This window comes from Dreissena polymorpha, chromosome 3 (assembly GCF_020536995.1).
Source record: "Dreissena polymorpha isolate Duluth1 chromosome 3, UMN_Dpol_1.0, whole genome shotgun sequence".
NCBI lineage: Eukaryota > Metazoa > Mollusca > Bivalvia > Myida > Dreissenidae > Dreissena > Dreissena polymorpha.
Window position 1 is genome coordinate 113275112 of NC_068357.1, and position 15361 is coordinate 113290472.

Consider the following 15361-nt stretch of genomic DNA (forward strand, 5'->3'; position numbering starts at 1 on the left):
AAACATGCTCGCATTTGTAGATTTATGTGATCAAGTCTACACCAAGTGTTCATAATTTCATGTTTGGTCTAGATATAATACTTCCAATACAAATTATCCCCGAAACAAAAACTTGAATCGGGTTGATTTTTGCTTGACCCGGACCCGTATACACCAAACAATTATTACACTTAAAACAATCCATAAAGAATGCATGAACAATGCTATGAATACAAAGCGAATACAACAAGGAACATGTCTTAAAAACGAAAACCATTATATTAAAACGCTAGAAAGTAAATCCAAATAAAATTTTCATAAAATCCTGTCTGGCACAGTGCCATCTGGGTGTTGCATACTGAAGTCAGGATTGTGTGTTTTTTTTATATACTTATTTGACGTTTCAACAGTAACTACATGAGACATCGAAACAACAATTATTAACAAAAGTATTTCTTGATGGGTAGAAGCAATAAGAAAGGGAATATATTTAATGTATATTATATACATAGTTTTATAAAAATATAATCCAAACACAACCAACGAACTTATTTGGTATGACATTCGAAAATGCGCATTTCACCAACTTCAAATAGGATTGTTCTTCGCTTTACCAGCACCCTTCTCCTTTAGATAGTCCATGTTGTCGTTTAACGCAGCGTTCTTAGTCTCGGGTAGGAATAGCTGACATATCACACATACGACCGATATTCCTGCGCACCAGTAATAAAGTAGTCCCGGAGCAAACTTATCCTGAATATAGAGCACATAAACGCTCTTGCAAAAACGGTCACCAGATTGTAATGAATTGTAAAAAATATATTTTGTGTGAGTGATTTTTTTAACTAGATTTAACACAAATCAAGTATAGTTCCAAAGACCTCGTATGCACTTTGTATTGAGTTTGTCAAAATTTATGTATCAAAATCAGTTTTTGTTAGATTCGATTTTAGACATTGAGTGCATTCTAACCATATTTATTATTAATTGTGTATTAACTACAAGATGTACAATAATCATGACATGCGCATTTAAACGTTTTAGTTCCTTTTTATTGCAAATTGTTTATACCTATGCAGGTATAAGTTCTCAAACAGCTTTAAACAAATACATACGCCGATTCAATTAACTGGAAACGAAAAGTCTGATAAAGATATAAGTTGAAAGTAACAGTGTAATGTCTGCTATTTGTATTATTTGATGCCAATCCTCAATCATGAACTTAAAAATTAATATAACATCATTTAGTTAAATTTCACATGCTTTGCTGTTTAATGGACTTCTATATATATTAATCAAAATAATATAATATTGTCACATATTGAAAAAATAAGACACTTTATATGAGAGAGCCTAATAAGACTAATGAAATAGACTCGTCATGAAAATACATATTCGTTTAAGAGTAATCGTTATTAGAAATTAGTCGAGAAAGAGTCGTCTATGCTTTGCCTTTGCGGACTGCACAGGCTAATCTGTGACGACACTTTACGCACATGCATTAAATCCCCTTTTCACAGAGAACGGCTCATTAATTGATTTAATTATACAGCGTTACATTTAATCAATTGGAGTGCTTCTGTTATTTTCGTTACATTTTAAGACAATACGTATACATAAGGTATACAATGTTTATAGTAAAGTGACAGTCCAGATGGCCAAGTGGTTGTAGGCGTGTCTCTTTTAATCAAAAAGTCAGTGGATCGAGCGCTAGTGGCGGAAACTTTTGGTATTTTGTTTTCTTTCTTAAATTCTATATATATGTTTATGTATTATACTGTAGCTCATTAGATTTTTAAATTTATCAATTTAGAGCATTGTTTGATGAACGTAAAAATGCAAAACTTTTTAACGAAGTCTCATGAAGTCCCTTGTATAATCAATACTTACACACCTCTTTTTATATAAAGAGATTTATGAGTCGAAGCATGGAGATAATAAAGAAGTCTGGAGATTATGTCAGATGACAAAAGTAATTCATGTTAATCTTATTGTATCATTTAAAGTACATTGGACAAAAAGAGACAGAAAATATATTTTGTCAAGCTTCATTATTCAGTATTGACTTGATGACGTGATGTTGAAAAAAAACACGACAAGCGAACTACATGTATATCCAATCTATTAGGCTCTGCAGAAAATCGACGTTTTAACATTTAATGGTTAGTCTAAATGTCAAATTGGAGGATGAATTTTAAAATTATAAAATGGCATTCTGCAATGCATCCAAACATGATCAATAGATCGTTAATGAAACATCCACTGACACGAAGGATTACTATGGCTTGACCATGGAGATGAATGTATACTAAAGAAGCAATCTATGACCTCACCAAGAACACAAGCTGCGGTCCAATCATCGCCCCAACCCTGGACAACACGTTTAGACAGCCAAACCCACTGGTCCTAGTAAACATAATACAATGTTGATGGCATGTCGGTTATTAGTTAAATAAAAAGTAATTTGTACTAAGATGTTCATATGAATATGAGTCTTGTTCTCAGAAACAGGGCTTAATTCATGTGTGTAAAGTGTTGTCCCAGGTAAGCCTGTGCAGTCCGCACAGGCCAATCAGGGACGACACTTTCCGCCTTAACGTGATTACCGGTATGGAGGGACTTACTTGAAACTAAAAATACCATAAAAGCGGAAAGTGTCGTCCCTGATTAGCCTGTGCGGACTGCACAGGCTTACCTTAGACAACACTTTACACACATGCATTACGCCCTGTTTCCTCAGAACAAGGCTCATATGAATATTGTTATCATCCTCGGGCTGGTCATGTGTACAGTCGTGCGGAATTCTCGATATCATGAGAAATTGTAAATGTAAAATGCCAAGTATTCCAAATTAATATAAGACCATTTTGCGTAGCTCTACCCACCTGATGACAGTGGGATACAGTTCAATGGTCATTGTTTGAATTGGTCCCCATGCGGCCCCGATACAGAAGTAGACGGCCATTGAAAAACCGTTGGTCAACCCGCCTTTATATGGCGTTTCTGAAAAAAAACTTTATTACTATTATTGAGCTTCTGAAAAAGAAAACATATTCTGTAGCAATTATAATGTAGATAGTTGTATGGGCATATTCAAGTGATTCACTAAGGTTGGATAATAGATATTTTATATTTGCACGTTTGCAATCCTATCTCTGAACTCAACGCCATATTAATCTGTTATCATAAAAATTATAGTGAACTGTTTGAATACCGTTTCTGATCCTCTAGTTAACCCATTTATGCCTAGCGTCTTGAAAAAAGACCTTGGCAAACAGCTAAGACCCAGATGAAACGCCGCATTGTGCGGCGTCTCATCAGGGTCTGCGCTGTTTGCTTAAAGGAATTTGTGTTAGAAATATTCTAAATATACAAATGAATATACTAGACATCCCTAATTTTTTGAAAAAAAATGATCCAATTTAGAAGGATGGGACAGTCCACTAGGTATAAATGGGTTAATACCTATACTCTGTATGATACCACAGGCAAGGCCTGCTATGAAGATCAGCACAAAGATGACGATGGTGGACAGCCGGCGGCCGAGCCTGAAAGAACGATATGAAATGTTGGAAGGGAACTTTCTTCGTTTGCAAGTACGAATAAGCGATTGATGGTCGTTATCACATAGTTATCCATTCAAAACACGTATTCCAAAGCGAGGCGCTACAACTTGATATAAAAATGTGTTGTTGTTTTTAACCTGGTTCGAATATGTTACAAATAATTCATTGCAACGGACGTTAAAATATAAGATTGAACCTAAACTGCAAAGTAATTCTGCACCTATTTACCTTACTACAATAAACATAGAACATCAAAACTAAATGTGAAAGATTTTCTCCACTCGAAAAATACAAATATGTAGAAAGAATAACTGTCTACAAGTACGTACATGAGACAGTGTCAAACGCCTACCTGTTGGTGAGCCAAACTGTCACAAATTTAGTAGGGACCGTTGCGAGGTTAAAGAGGAATATGTTCAAGTAGATGCTTCCAGACAGGCCTTGGATACCGTAGTTAATGCCATACTGTATCAGGCCTAGGGCGAACCTTTACAGAGAATCACAATATAAACAATGACACGTCTATCCAATCAAATTGTTGTTGCAATCAAGATGGTTGATACACGAGATACACTATATGGGCTTGTTTTACAAGTACACAGACGATATATGTGGTAGTGTAATGTAATTAGATGTATATACTATATGCAAACTCTAAATTGATTGCATGAAGTGTTTGTCCCGTACACTACATACGATCACTAGTATAATGTGTTTCCAGAAATAAACTTACAAACACTTTAAAATGTTCTATACGTGCCTCATGTATGTCTCAATTCACTTAAGATACACTTAACCCATGTATGCTTAGTGGACTCTCTCATCCTTCTAAATGGATCAATTTATTTCCAAAACTAGGGATGTCTAGTAAATTTATTTATATATTTAAAATATTTCTTACGGAAATTCCTTTAAGCAAACAGTGCAGACCATGGTGAGACGCCGCATCATGCGGCGTCTCATCTGGGTCTACGCTGTTTGCCAAGGCTTTTTTTCTAGACGATATGCATAAATGGGTTAATTTAATCTGTTTCGGCTATTGGTTTTTAACAACAAAGTTTTAACGCTATTTGATTGTCTTATCTTGGATATTTAATGCAAGTTTAAAGATATAATTTCGATCGTTTTAATAAAGGCCTACACGGCTCGGCGATCATCGCAGTTGAAACCATTCCGAAACTCTTCGAATAAAGCTAAGAACACAAAGACTCTTATATCATATTCTCTTATCTATATCACATGAAAAGAAGAACACGAACCGCCAAGTATCGTAAAAACATACCAGTTACTTGCCAGCAAAACAGTCAATCTAAGCAGTTGCGTGGACCGAAACAGATCTAAGAATGCGCTCTTATTCGGTGGTTTGAGTTGCTTGCTCGCTGTCAGGAGAAGATCCAGGTCACGTGGTGCCGTCTTGTTGAATTTTGACACCTGCTTCACGACAGCCATGGCTTGGTGCTGTTTGTCGTGAGCGATGTACCACCGGAAGCTTTCTGGTATCCACCTAAACCACACAATAACTTCTTTAACTGTTGATCACTATTAGGCCATAACATAATTATCATGTCTACGAGCGTACGAGGGATGATACAAAGTTGGTACATTTCTCCCAAGTTATTCGGAAAATGTTAAGTGAACATTTGGATCATCCCTCGTTTTTTTCTGTTTTTCATTTTGCAATCAAAGCCCTGGCTTAGTTATAGATTTATTCCGACATTTAAACAAAATGTTAAGGTATATGGGCCGGACAAAGTATCTATAGAACGTACTAGAAAATTACGCCTTTTATACGTACGCATGAATACTTTGTGATTTCGATACCATGTGCAAATGCAAATGCACTCACCACCAAGCAAGGAACGTCGGGAGACAGGCAAGCGATACCATGAGCTGAATGTAACGCCAGTCTTTCAGAAGCCAGGCTAGCAGCGCGAACAGGCAGTTTTGGATGGGCCAAGACGGAAACCCAATGGCCAAAGGGCGGTACTGAGCTAGCGTGAACTCACAGAGATAGGAATTCTGCGTATTCAGGAAGAGACCACAGCCTAGACCAACGAACATCCGGGAGGCCGCCATCAGTACCCAACTCCCCGCCAAGTAACCTACGAGGTTGGATATGGTCAGTATGAACATGGACGCGAACAGCACGGGTTTCCTTCCAAACATGTCGGCAAATAGACCGCCGACGAAATTCCCGAGCAGAACGCCGCCAAGCTGGATGGACATGATAGTGCTGGGTACCCAGCTCAAGTCACAGAGAAGGTCGAACTAGAACATGGATCCAATTATATTGATAATTTTGCATATACATATGTACATCTTTACATCCACTTTTTGTATGTGCATTTGAATTATGTAAACATATCAAATAAGTGCGGTAAGTACAAACGGTCACTAGCAACATTAGTACATATTAACGTATGTGATTTCATAACCTACAACATAGTATTTCGTAAGACACTATCAAATATTATTACATATGAATTCCGTTCGGGTAGCATGATCATTTTCATAAAAATCGAAATATCAGAATGTTAAACACATTTCAGCAACATGTTTAAAAAATAAAAAATTATATAAAAATCGTAATAGGATTTGTAAGGCTTTAATTAATCCATTAAATGTTCATTTATTCAATATCAATACGGGATGAAAGCTGTCATTTAAATTGATAATTTTAGACGTGAACCCATGTTATTAAACATCCTACTTCAAATTTAATGTAATATGCAATTTTTGATGAAGTAAAATTACTCAACATAAATGTGTCTGATAAGTTTTTTTTTTCGTTTTAATCTTTCAAGTGCCGTTTATAATATTGATCTTGCATTTGTTGTGTGCGAATTGAGTTGTAACTCAAATTAAATTTTGGTCAGACAGGGCCCTGATTTTATGCAAAAGGACCTTAGATGAACGAAGTTAACTTAGAACTCACTTCGGTCACTAGAGTGGACGGGCTGTTATCGTACTCGTAAGCCTCGCAACCGCTGACGTTTCGAGGGCGACACGTCTTCAGAAAACAGTTGGTCGCGTTGGGCTGCGATGCGCATGACGCCGTCGCGTCGCCGACTGAGCCGGTCGCGTTAACGTCGTATGACGTGCGGCACCACCATGCCGCTGGCTTCTTTGACATTAAGACAGATGCTACCAGACAGAACGCTACGACGGTCTTCATGGAATGGATCAGGGCGGACATGCGCCATTGGAAACGTCCGCACCCGCCAATCTCTTCAATGATCTTGTCTGCACCTACTACACCGCTTTTACCCTCCATGACTATCGATATAATGTGATATTGATACTTGGCAATGAAAAATATAATTGTTCACTAATAGATTTACTAGTTTAACAAAATACTATAGACCTATGCATATTCAAAGTTGAAAGAGATGGATGCCTCATCCGTGAACACCGGCGCGATAGGATTTAAAGTATGGTCCGTGGATCTAAATATTTATACTACAAAATGTATTCAATGACATGCGTTGACTTATATAAGTGTATTTGGTATATCACGTTTTACCCTTACGTATTGAAGCCACATACACGTGCATCTGTAGTACAATTTCGTACAAAAAGTCGTAACCTAAAGGCTTCCACATACGCATCAACTGTCAGTCAATGTAACTAAATGTTGAACCACGTTGTTTGAATTTAAAATATTTAAAACATGTTTTTCGTGCACGTTTTTATCTCCACGCTTTTTGAAAAGCATGGGGATATTGTGGTTATCTCCGCCGTCTATCCGTCCGTCCTGGCCACTATTATCTCTTACACTATTAGCACTAGAACCTTGAAACTTACACACATGGTAGCTATGGGCATATGTGAGACGGTGCACTATTCGGAATTTTGATCTGACCCCTGAGTCAAAAGTTATGGGGGTTGGGGCGGGGCCTGGTCAGAGATTTTTACACATTTTTTTAGGTTATTTTACTATAATTTCTCCATTTCTACACTGATTGTCTTTAAATTGATACTGAACCTCTCTTATGACAATACGGTCAATCTCAACTATGCATGGCCCATTACCAACCCTGGGGCGCCCGCCCACATAGGCCACGCCCACCCAAAATTGCCTTTTACTATAATTTCTTTATTTCTACACCGATTCACTTCAAATTGATACTGAACCTCTCTTATGACAATACGGTCAATCTCAGCTATGCATGGCCCCATTACCAACACTAGGGCGCCCCGCCCACATAGGCCACGCCCACCCAAAATTGCCTTTTACTATAAGTTCTTCATTTCTACACCGATTCATTTCAAATTGATACTGAACCTCTCTTATGACAATACCATTAATCTCAACTATGCATGGCCCCATTACCAACCCTGGGGCGCCCCGCCCACACAGGTCACGCCCACCCAAAATTGCCTTTTACTATAATTTCTTCATTTCTACACCGATTCACTTCAAATTGATACTGAACCTCTTTTATGACAATACAGTAAATCTCAACTATGCATGGCTCCATTACCAACCCTGGGGCGCCCCGCCCACGTAGGCCACGCCCACCCTAAATTGCCTTTTACTATAATTTCTTCATTTACACACCGATTTACTTCAAATTGATACTGGACCTCTCTTATGACAATACGGCCAATCTCAACTATGTATGGCCCCATTACCAGCGCTGGGGGCGTCCGCCCACATAGGCCACGCCCACCCAAAATTGCCTTTTACTATAATTTCTTCATTTCTACACCGATATACTTCTAATTGATACTGAACTTCTCTTATGACAATACGGTCAATCTCAACTATACATGACCCCATTACCAACCCTGGGGCGCCCCTGGGTCAAACATGCGGCGTGGTTATTCACGTCGGCCTCTGCCGCGCCATTTCTAGTTTGATACAGAGGTCGGACTTCTTCAGCGGTTCATCTCTTAGTTCACTTCACGGATGATAAAATATTAAAATTGTTAATTTAAACTGGTTGGTTTCTTGTTACAGATATATTATATATATATAAGTGAAAATAATGTTTTTACTAAAACAATGCAAACGTATGTCCATATAAGATAAGTATTAAGGTTTGATGAGAAATTTTACATTTAAGAACTTTGACCAAACAAGAGCCTTTACCTTTAGAGATATAACCATGTTTAAAAAATCAAATATTACTTTTTTTTAACTCTTTTTATATAAATTGTTAACTTTTATGTACAATTTTACTCTCCACATATATCAATCGTTTCGCGCTGCATATAATGGATTTTTAAAGCACGGTAAATATTCAGTATTACTGTTTCTCACAAATATCATAAGTACAACGAAATTTTGCGAATCTGAAACTTTTTTCACCCCATTCATTAACGAACACTCAAAAAGAGTGGGCGGGCTGTTATCTTACTCGTAGGCCTAACGATGGCTAGCGCCCCGTTAGGCTTCGGGAAACAGTGGGGCAGTGATGCGGAAGACGCCGCCGCGTCGTCCATTGGGCCCGTATGGAGGTCGGAACCACCAGGCTGCAGGCTACTTGGGCATGGTGTCTGAGGCGGCCACACCGAACGCTATGACGGTGGTCTTGGAATGGATGCGCGATTGGAAAAACGTCCGCGCCCGCCTATCTCCTTCAATGATCATTTTTGCACTTGTAACTCAACCTTTACTTTACATGAGTCTCGATATAAGCTTATTTTTATATTAAGGAATTTTCATTAAATATTCAGTTGAATGTATGCATGTTTATATCGCAAAATACCATTACTGTATGAATACTCGAAAGATGACATAGACGTATGCTTCATCCTTATACATTAGCGCGATACGTAAGTATAATTCGTGGGTTTGCATATTAATATTACTATTATATTATATTAAATTCATATATATTCAAATATATGCATACGTGTCTTGAAATTAAATCATATTGAAGTATGAATATTTTCTCCTATTGGCCTCATCATTTTCTTATCGATAGTTTGTTAGATTTCCCAAATGAGTGTTCTCAAATGGCTGTACGGGGCCTGCGTCCAGATCCGTAAGGATTATAAACATATTCTTAATCACGTGTATTCCATATGAAAATGCGATATTATTTACATACACTTATATGTAGTGACGTTGCTTATTAAATAAGTGGTTTTGCAGCTCGTACGATAAACGTCCGCTATAATTTCAAAGAAAGATATGTACCTCCAATGTTTCAGAAACAAATTTAACAATGTTGGTATTTATACGTTTTATTTTAATATATATGAAAAACATTTACTTTACGGGGTATGTAAAACTTGTCGGTGCTTGAAACGACAGCAGCACATAGCAAGATCTCAGCTGTAAAACGGTTCGTTATTAAATAAAATGGGCCGTGCTCTGTGAAAAGAGGGCTTAATGCATGTGCGTTAAGTGTCGTCCCAGATTAGCCTGTGCAGTCCGCATAGACTAATCATGGACGATACTTTCCGCTTTTATGATATTTTATTCTTAAAGAAAGTCTCTTCTAAGCAAAAATCCAGTTTAGACGGAAAGTGTCGTCCCTGATAGGCTACTCTGGGACGACACTTAACGAACATGCATTTACCCCCCCCCCCCCCCCTTTTTCACAGAGCATGGGCCAAAATGTTATTAACTTCAAAAGTCTTCAGCAATACAATTGGATGTGTAAACTGCTAAATGCAATATGGGTTTACGTCCGTGTTTCATCCGAACCTTTTTGATTCTCTAGGCAATATTATGGAATGCATCTTAAATATATTGTGGCGTAGTCACTTCAAACGAGGCTAAGACATTGTCAACTTTCCCCACAACTTTTTGGTTAATAAATGTTGTTGTGAAAAACCCAATGTCATTACTTAACCTAAACGTAGAATTCAAATAGTTTTAACGACAGTGCTCCTTCTACAATCCGCGCAAATTTCTGTTATCTTTATTTATTGAAAACATTATATGCATTTATAATCGGAACATATTAAATTTCAATTAAAAGTTTTATTGAATGAAAGATGTCACCTGATGCTCGCGTAGTCAGTCTTTTACGCTCTGCACTTGTCATAAAACAGGTTGCCTAGATACTATGACACCTGAAATGCCAGGCGCAAAAGTGTTTAAATATTTCTGCAAAGAATATACTTCGAAAAAAGTGTTTGAGTTAATTAATCACTTATATAATTGTCGGATTTGCAATGAATTAAATAACTTAATAAAGATACTGTAAAATTGATCTACGAGCTCGCGAATTACGATTATTCTCAAGTTTTCATGATTAAGATCGATTTGAAAAATTATGGCGATATAAAGACTGTTAAAATGCAAATATAAGCAGTAATTATGTATCAGAAGCGAATGAAAGCAATTAAAGCAGTCAACTGAAATGAACTCTTGCATGTTTATGAATTCATTAATGTTGAAAGGTTATAAAGGGTGACTTCTGATAATAGTTTGCTTGACGGGTGATCTTCAACCCAGGGTAACAAGAGTACACGTAAACTACAAGGGAATGCGTGTACATCGGTGGTGCATTAGTCGAGTGGTAACACTCTGGTCTACGTACCATTCCAGAGGTCCCCGGTTCAATCCCTGGCCGGGGCACTGGAAATTTCAGTAATGCTTCAAGTGCTTCCCACCCAACTAGAGATGTACGGGTATGAAACCCAGGTAATTCTCGCGTGTATCGGTGCTACACACTGAGCACGTAAAAGAACCAAGGGATCTATTCACAAAGAGCTAGGGTATCGCACCCGGATTCCTTGTATCACAATGCTGTCTCTTCTGCTTGCTGTCTCTTCAGCAAAACGAAAGGACCCCATTGGAAATAAGTGCTTGCACTTTCATGGGTTATCCTTGACTGCAAGGTCAAAAGAAATGTTTCTACTACTAAGATGCAAAAAGTGGCATACTTACGTGTACCCCGGATACCGAAAATATACTAAAACTTACCCGGGAATTCTAGATAACGCTAAATTGGTCGTTGTCTTGAAAAAAAAAGTATGTTCATATAATATATACATCGATATTTTGTAAAATGGCCTCTATACTATCGAAACTCATACTCAGAAAAGTATGTTGAGGCAGATTTTGTTCAAAGAAAATTTGTTTCGTATTCCGTAGCACGTTTTACGACATCAGTTTTTTGGCGGGAATAAAATTCAGTTAGAGTCTAAATTTGACGGGTACGTTTCGCTGTATTATGCGTACCCGGGGTACATTTAAGCATACTTAAGAGTACCCGCTGTACATTTAAGTATGACCCGAGCCGACAATGATCAATCGAGCATTACTAAGAGGATAATACACGGCTGTGCCGGGCCGGGCCGGGCAGTGATAATCGGCCCGCAGGGAGCATAACGGCCCGAGGGCCGTTTGCGACCTGGGGCCGATTATCACTGCCCGGCCCGGCTCAGCCGTGTATTAACGTCTATAATATATATCTTACTTTTATACCACATTATAGTTGGGCACAGGTTTTGACTCATACTATCATTCTATTTTGGTCCTTCACTAATATTTATGAAGAACCAGCTTTCCGTACTTTTATTTTCATTCAATTGTTTACGCAATTTACTGTATTACGTATCTCATGTGACGTACTTCAATGACGAAACTAGCTAGACGATTTGGATTTAAGGACAACAATTCGGACCTGGAGGGTTTTTATTTAACAGTTAAATATTTTTTAAGCATCGAACGATTCCAAAACGTATTTCGGATTGTTTTTTTGTCGTGCATAATTGGGAACCTCGAAGGAAATAGAATGATTGTAATCGCTTCGACATTCGATTTCGTAAATCGTGTTTTTCTTGACAGTTAGATAGATATTTGTATTATCCAAATTGTGTGCTACGTGTCATAATAACTTTGTTCGATTCTTTCGTCGAGTTTTGGCTTAATGTTATTGATCATCGTTGACTAAGACGTCACGCGCACACATTCTGAGGGTCGACAAGCCCTAGGGCCGAATATTTATAATGACCCCGCAACGGGCATGAAAAACATGAAAAAACGGGCATGAAAAACATGCCATTATAATGACCCCACATAATGGCATGAACAACTGTACAAATTTGTTACTATATATAGTAAGGTATGTATTATAAACATATACACACAGACCGGGTTAAATTCATCACGAACTTGAACTTTTACATATATATTTATTTGAATAAAATGCTAAATTAAACGTATAGAATCTACTAGTGTGTTATACATATTGCAATAACGAGATAAACGTTATTTAATATGAGTTAACAAAATTTACATATCTTTAATGAACTAACTCAAATATGCGTTATATTTACAGCGTGTTGCACATATAGCATTTAATAAGAGATATCAGACAAAAAGATTATGGCTAATACTATTTTTATGCCCCCCCCCCTTCGAAGAAGAGGGAGTATATTGTTTTGCACATGTCGGTCCGTCCGTATGTCCGTCCGTATGTTCGTCCGTCCGTCCACCAGATGGTTTCCGGATGATAACTCAAGAACGCTTAGGCCTAGGATCATGAAACTTCATAGGTACATTGACCATAACTAGCAGATGACCCCTATTGATTTTGAGGTCACTAGGTCAAAGATCAAGGTCACAGTGACTCGTTCTTGGATGCAGTTCAGGACCACATTTGCAGATTATATTATGTACTGGTGTCGTGGGGTCTATCTACCTAGGCTAGCGCTTTCCCAAAATTTATTTGAGCCAACCACTTTTTTATGCCCCCCTTCGAAGAAGAGGGGGTGTATTGTTTTGCTCATGTCGGTCCGTCTGTCCTACCACAAGATGGTTTCCGGATGATAACTCAAGAACGCTTAGGTCTAGGATCATGAAACTTCAAAGGTACATTGATCATGACTGTCAGATGACCCCTATTGATTTTCAGGTCACTAGGTCAAAGGTCAAGTTCACAATGACTCGAAATAGTAAAATGGTTTCCGGATGATAACTCAATAATGCTTAGGCCTAGGATCATGAAACTTCATAAGGACATTGATCATGACTGGCAGATGACCCCTATTGATTTTCAGGTCACTAGGTCAAAGGTCAATGTCACAGTGAATCGAAATAGTAAAATGGTTTCCGGATGATAACTCGAGAATGCTTACGCCTAGGATCATGAAACTTCATAGAACATTGATCATGACTGGCAGATGACCCCTATTGATTTTCAGGTCACTAGGTCAAAGGTCAAGGTCACAGTGACTCGAAACAGTAAAATGGTTTCCGGATTATGACTCAAGAATGCTTACGCCTAGGATCATGAAACTTCATAGGAACATTGATCATTACTGGCAGATGACCGCTATTAATTTTGAGGTCACCAGGTCAAAGGTCAAGGTCACAGTGACTCGAAATGGTAAAATTGTTTCCGGATGATAACTCAAGAATGCTTACACCTAGGATCATAAAACTTCATAGGTTCATTAATCATGATTGGCAGATGACCGCTTGTAATTTTCAGGTCACTAGGTCAAAGGTCAAGGTAACAGTGACTCGAAACAGTAAAATGGTTTCCTGATGATAACTCAAGAATAATTAGGCCTAGGATCATGAAACTTCATAGGTACATTGATCATGACTGGCAGATGACCCCTATTGATTTTCAGGTCACTAGGTCAAGGTCACAGTGACAAAAAATATCTTCACACAATGGCTGCCACTACAACTGACAGCCCATATGGGGTGCATGCATGTTTTACAAACAGCCCTTGTTATGACAATTTTCTTTTTGAAAAGACTGTTCATAGGTCCTGGAAGCAACCACAAACAGAAACATTCGTTTGGTTGTGAACTCGTGTAAAACATGTACATCAGAGAGGATGCAATCTGGGGTAAAATATGTATATCAGCGTGGATGCAATCTAGGGTAAAACCTGAATATTGATCTTGTTATAAAACCAAATCAAATTATGCGTAGATTGCTTTGCCAAGTCATGTTTGTTAGCGTGCATTCAATCAGTCGAGTGCAAAAACTGGCGAAACCATTAATTCCGTGCAAGCGTTCTTGAAAGTGTACTTTGCTGAGAATATAAATTGGTTAATATTTGCGCTGGTAATAAATTCGCGCAATTGCAAGAGCGCAAATGGCGCGAAAGTTTTAACTGTGCGAAAATGCGTCATTCCACAATAACATTAATGTCATTGTACATCGAATCGTATGTGCTACAACAATACATTTTATATATGTTTTATCGCAAATTCAAATTGCTAGATACGTATGATCTATAGTTTAAGTTCCACATCATATGTGATAAAAATGGAATCAAAGTCATTTTCATACGTGCGTACTTTGCAGTTGCTGTGTCGTCCCGAATGACCGAATAAAAATAAAACTTCTGCAGCTATAAAAATATTATTATCTTCTACAACTTTATCTTTATTTATTTCAGATTGTTTTAAAAAATACAACTTTAATTAAAATGTAATTCTTGTTATTATTTTGTTGCGTAACATGAACATAATAGCGAAGGTAAATTATGGTAATGAACATTGTGTTGTGTTGCCCCTGGTTGCCATATTTTTCAAAGGATCAGAATTGTGTTCGATTTCGGCACAGTTATTATAAGAACCCACGTTCTGACCGAATTTCAGGACGATTGAATCAAAATGATTCCACCACAGTCAAACAATCGAAACTGCCCGCCACCTAGTGAGCCTATTTTTCGACGGAATTGAACCATTTTCGTAATCGGCTGAGATACAATACGAACTAATTTTCTGACAAAGTTTCATCAAGTTTAGACTTAAAATGTGACTTCTAGAATGTTAACAAGTTTTTTAAAAGTAGATCTAGTGACCTTGTTTTCGAACATGCGTTACTCCATTTTGAAATTCGTCGAGATATAATTGGGGCAATATTCTGACCTAGATAAAT

The 15361-nt window shown here is 37.7% G+C and overlaps 1 protein-coding gene across 1 annotated transcript; it reads right to left on the reverse strand.

Annotated features, from left to right (window-relative positions):
* On the reverse strand, window positions 1–6958 carry LOC127871077 (solute carrier family 22 member 6-A-like). The gene is made up of 8 exons (XM_052413728.1): window positions 6481–6958; window positions 5392–5813; window positions 4828–5049; window positions 3898–4032; window positions 3445–3527; window positions 2865–2982; window positions 2313–2385; window positions 1–732 (listed from the first exon to the last, which is right to left on the reverse strand). Exons 1-8 carry the CDS (start codon window positions 6817–6819, stop codon window positions 568–570), a joined length of 1557 nt encoding a protein of 518 aa, XP_052269688.1. The 5' UTR covers window positions 6820–6958; the 3' UTR covers window positions 1–567.
* Window positions 6959–15361: the final 8403 nt, after the last annotated feature.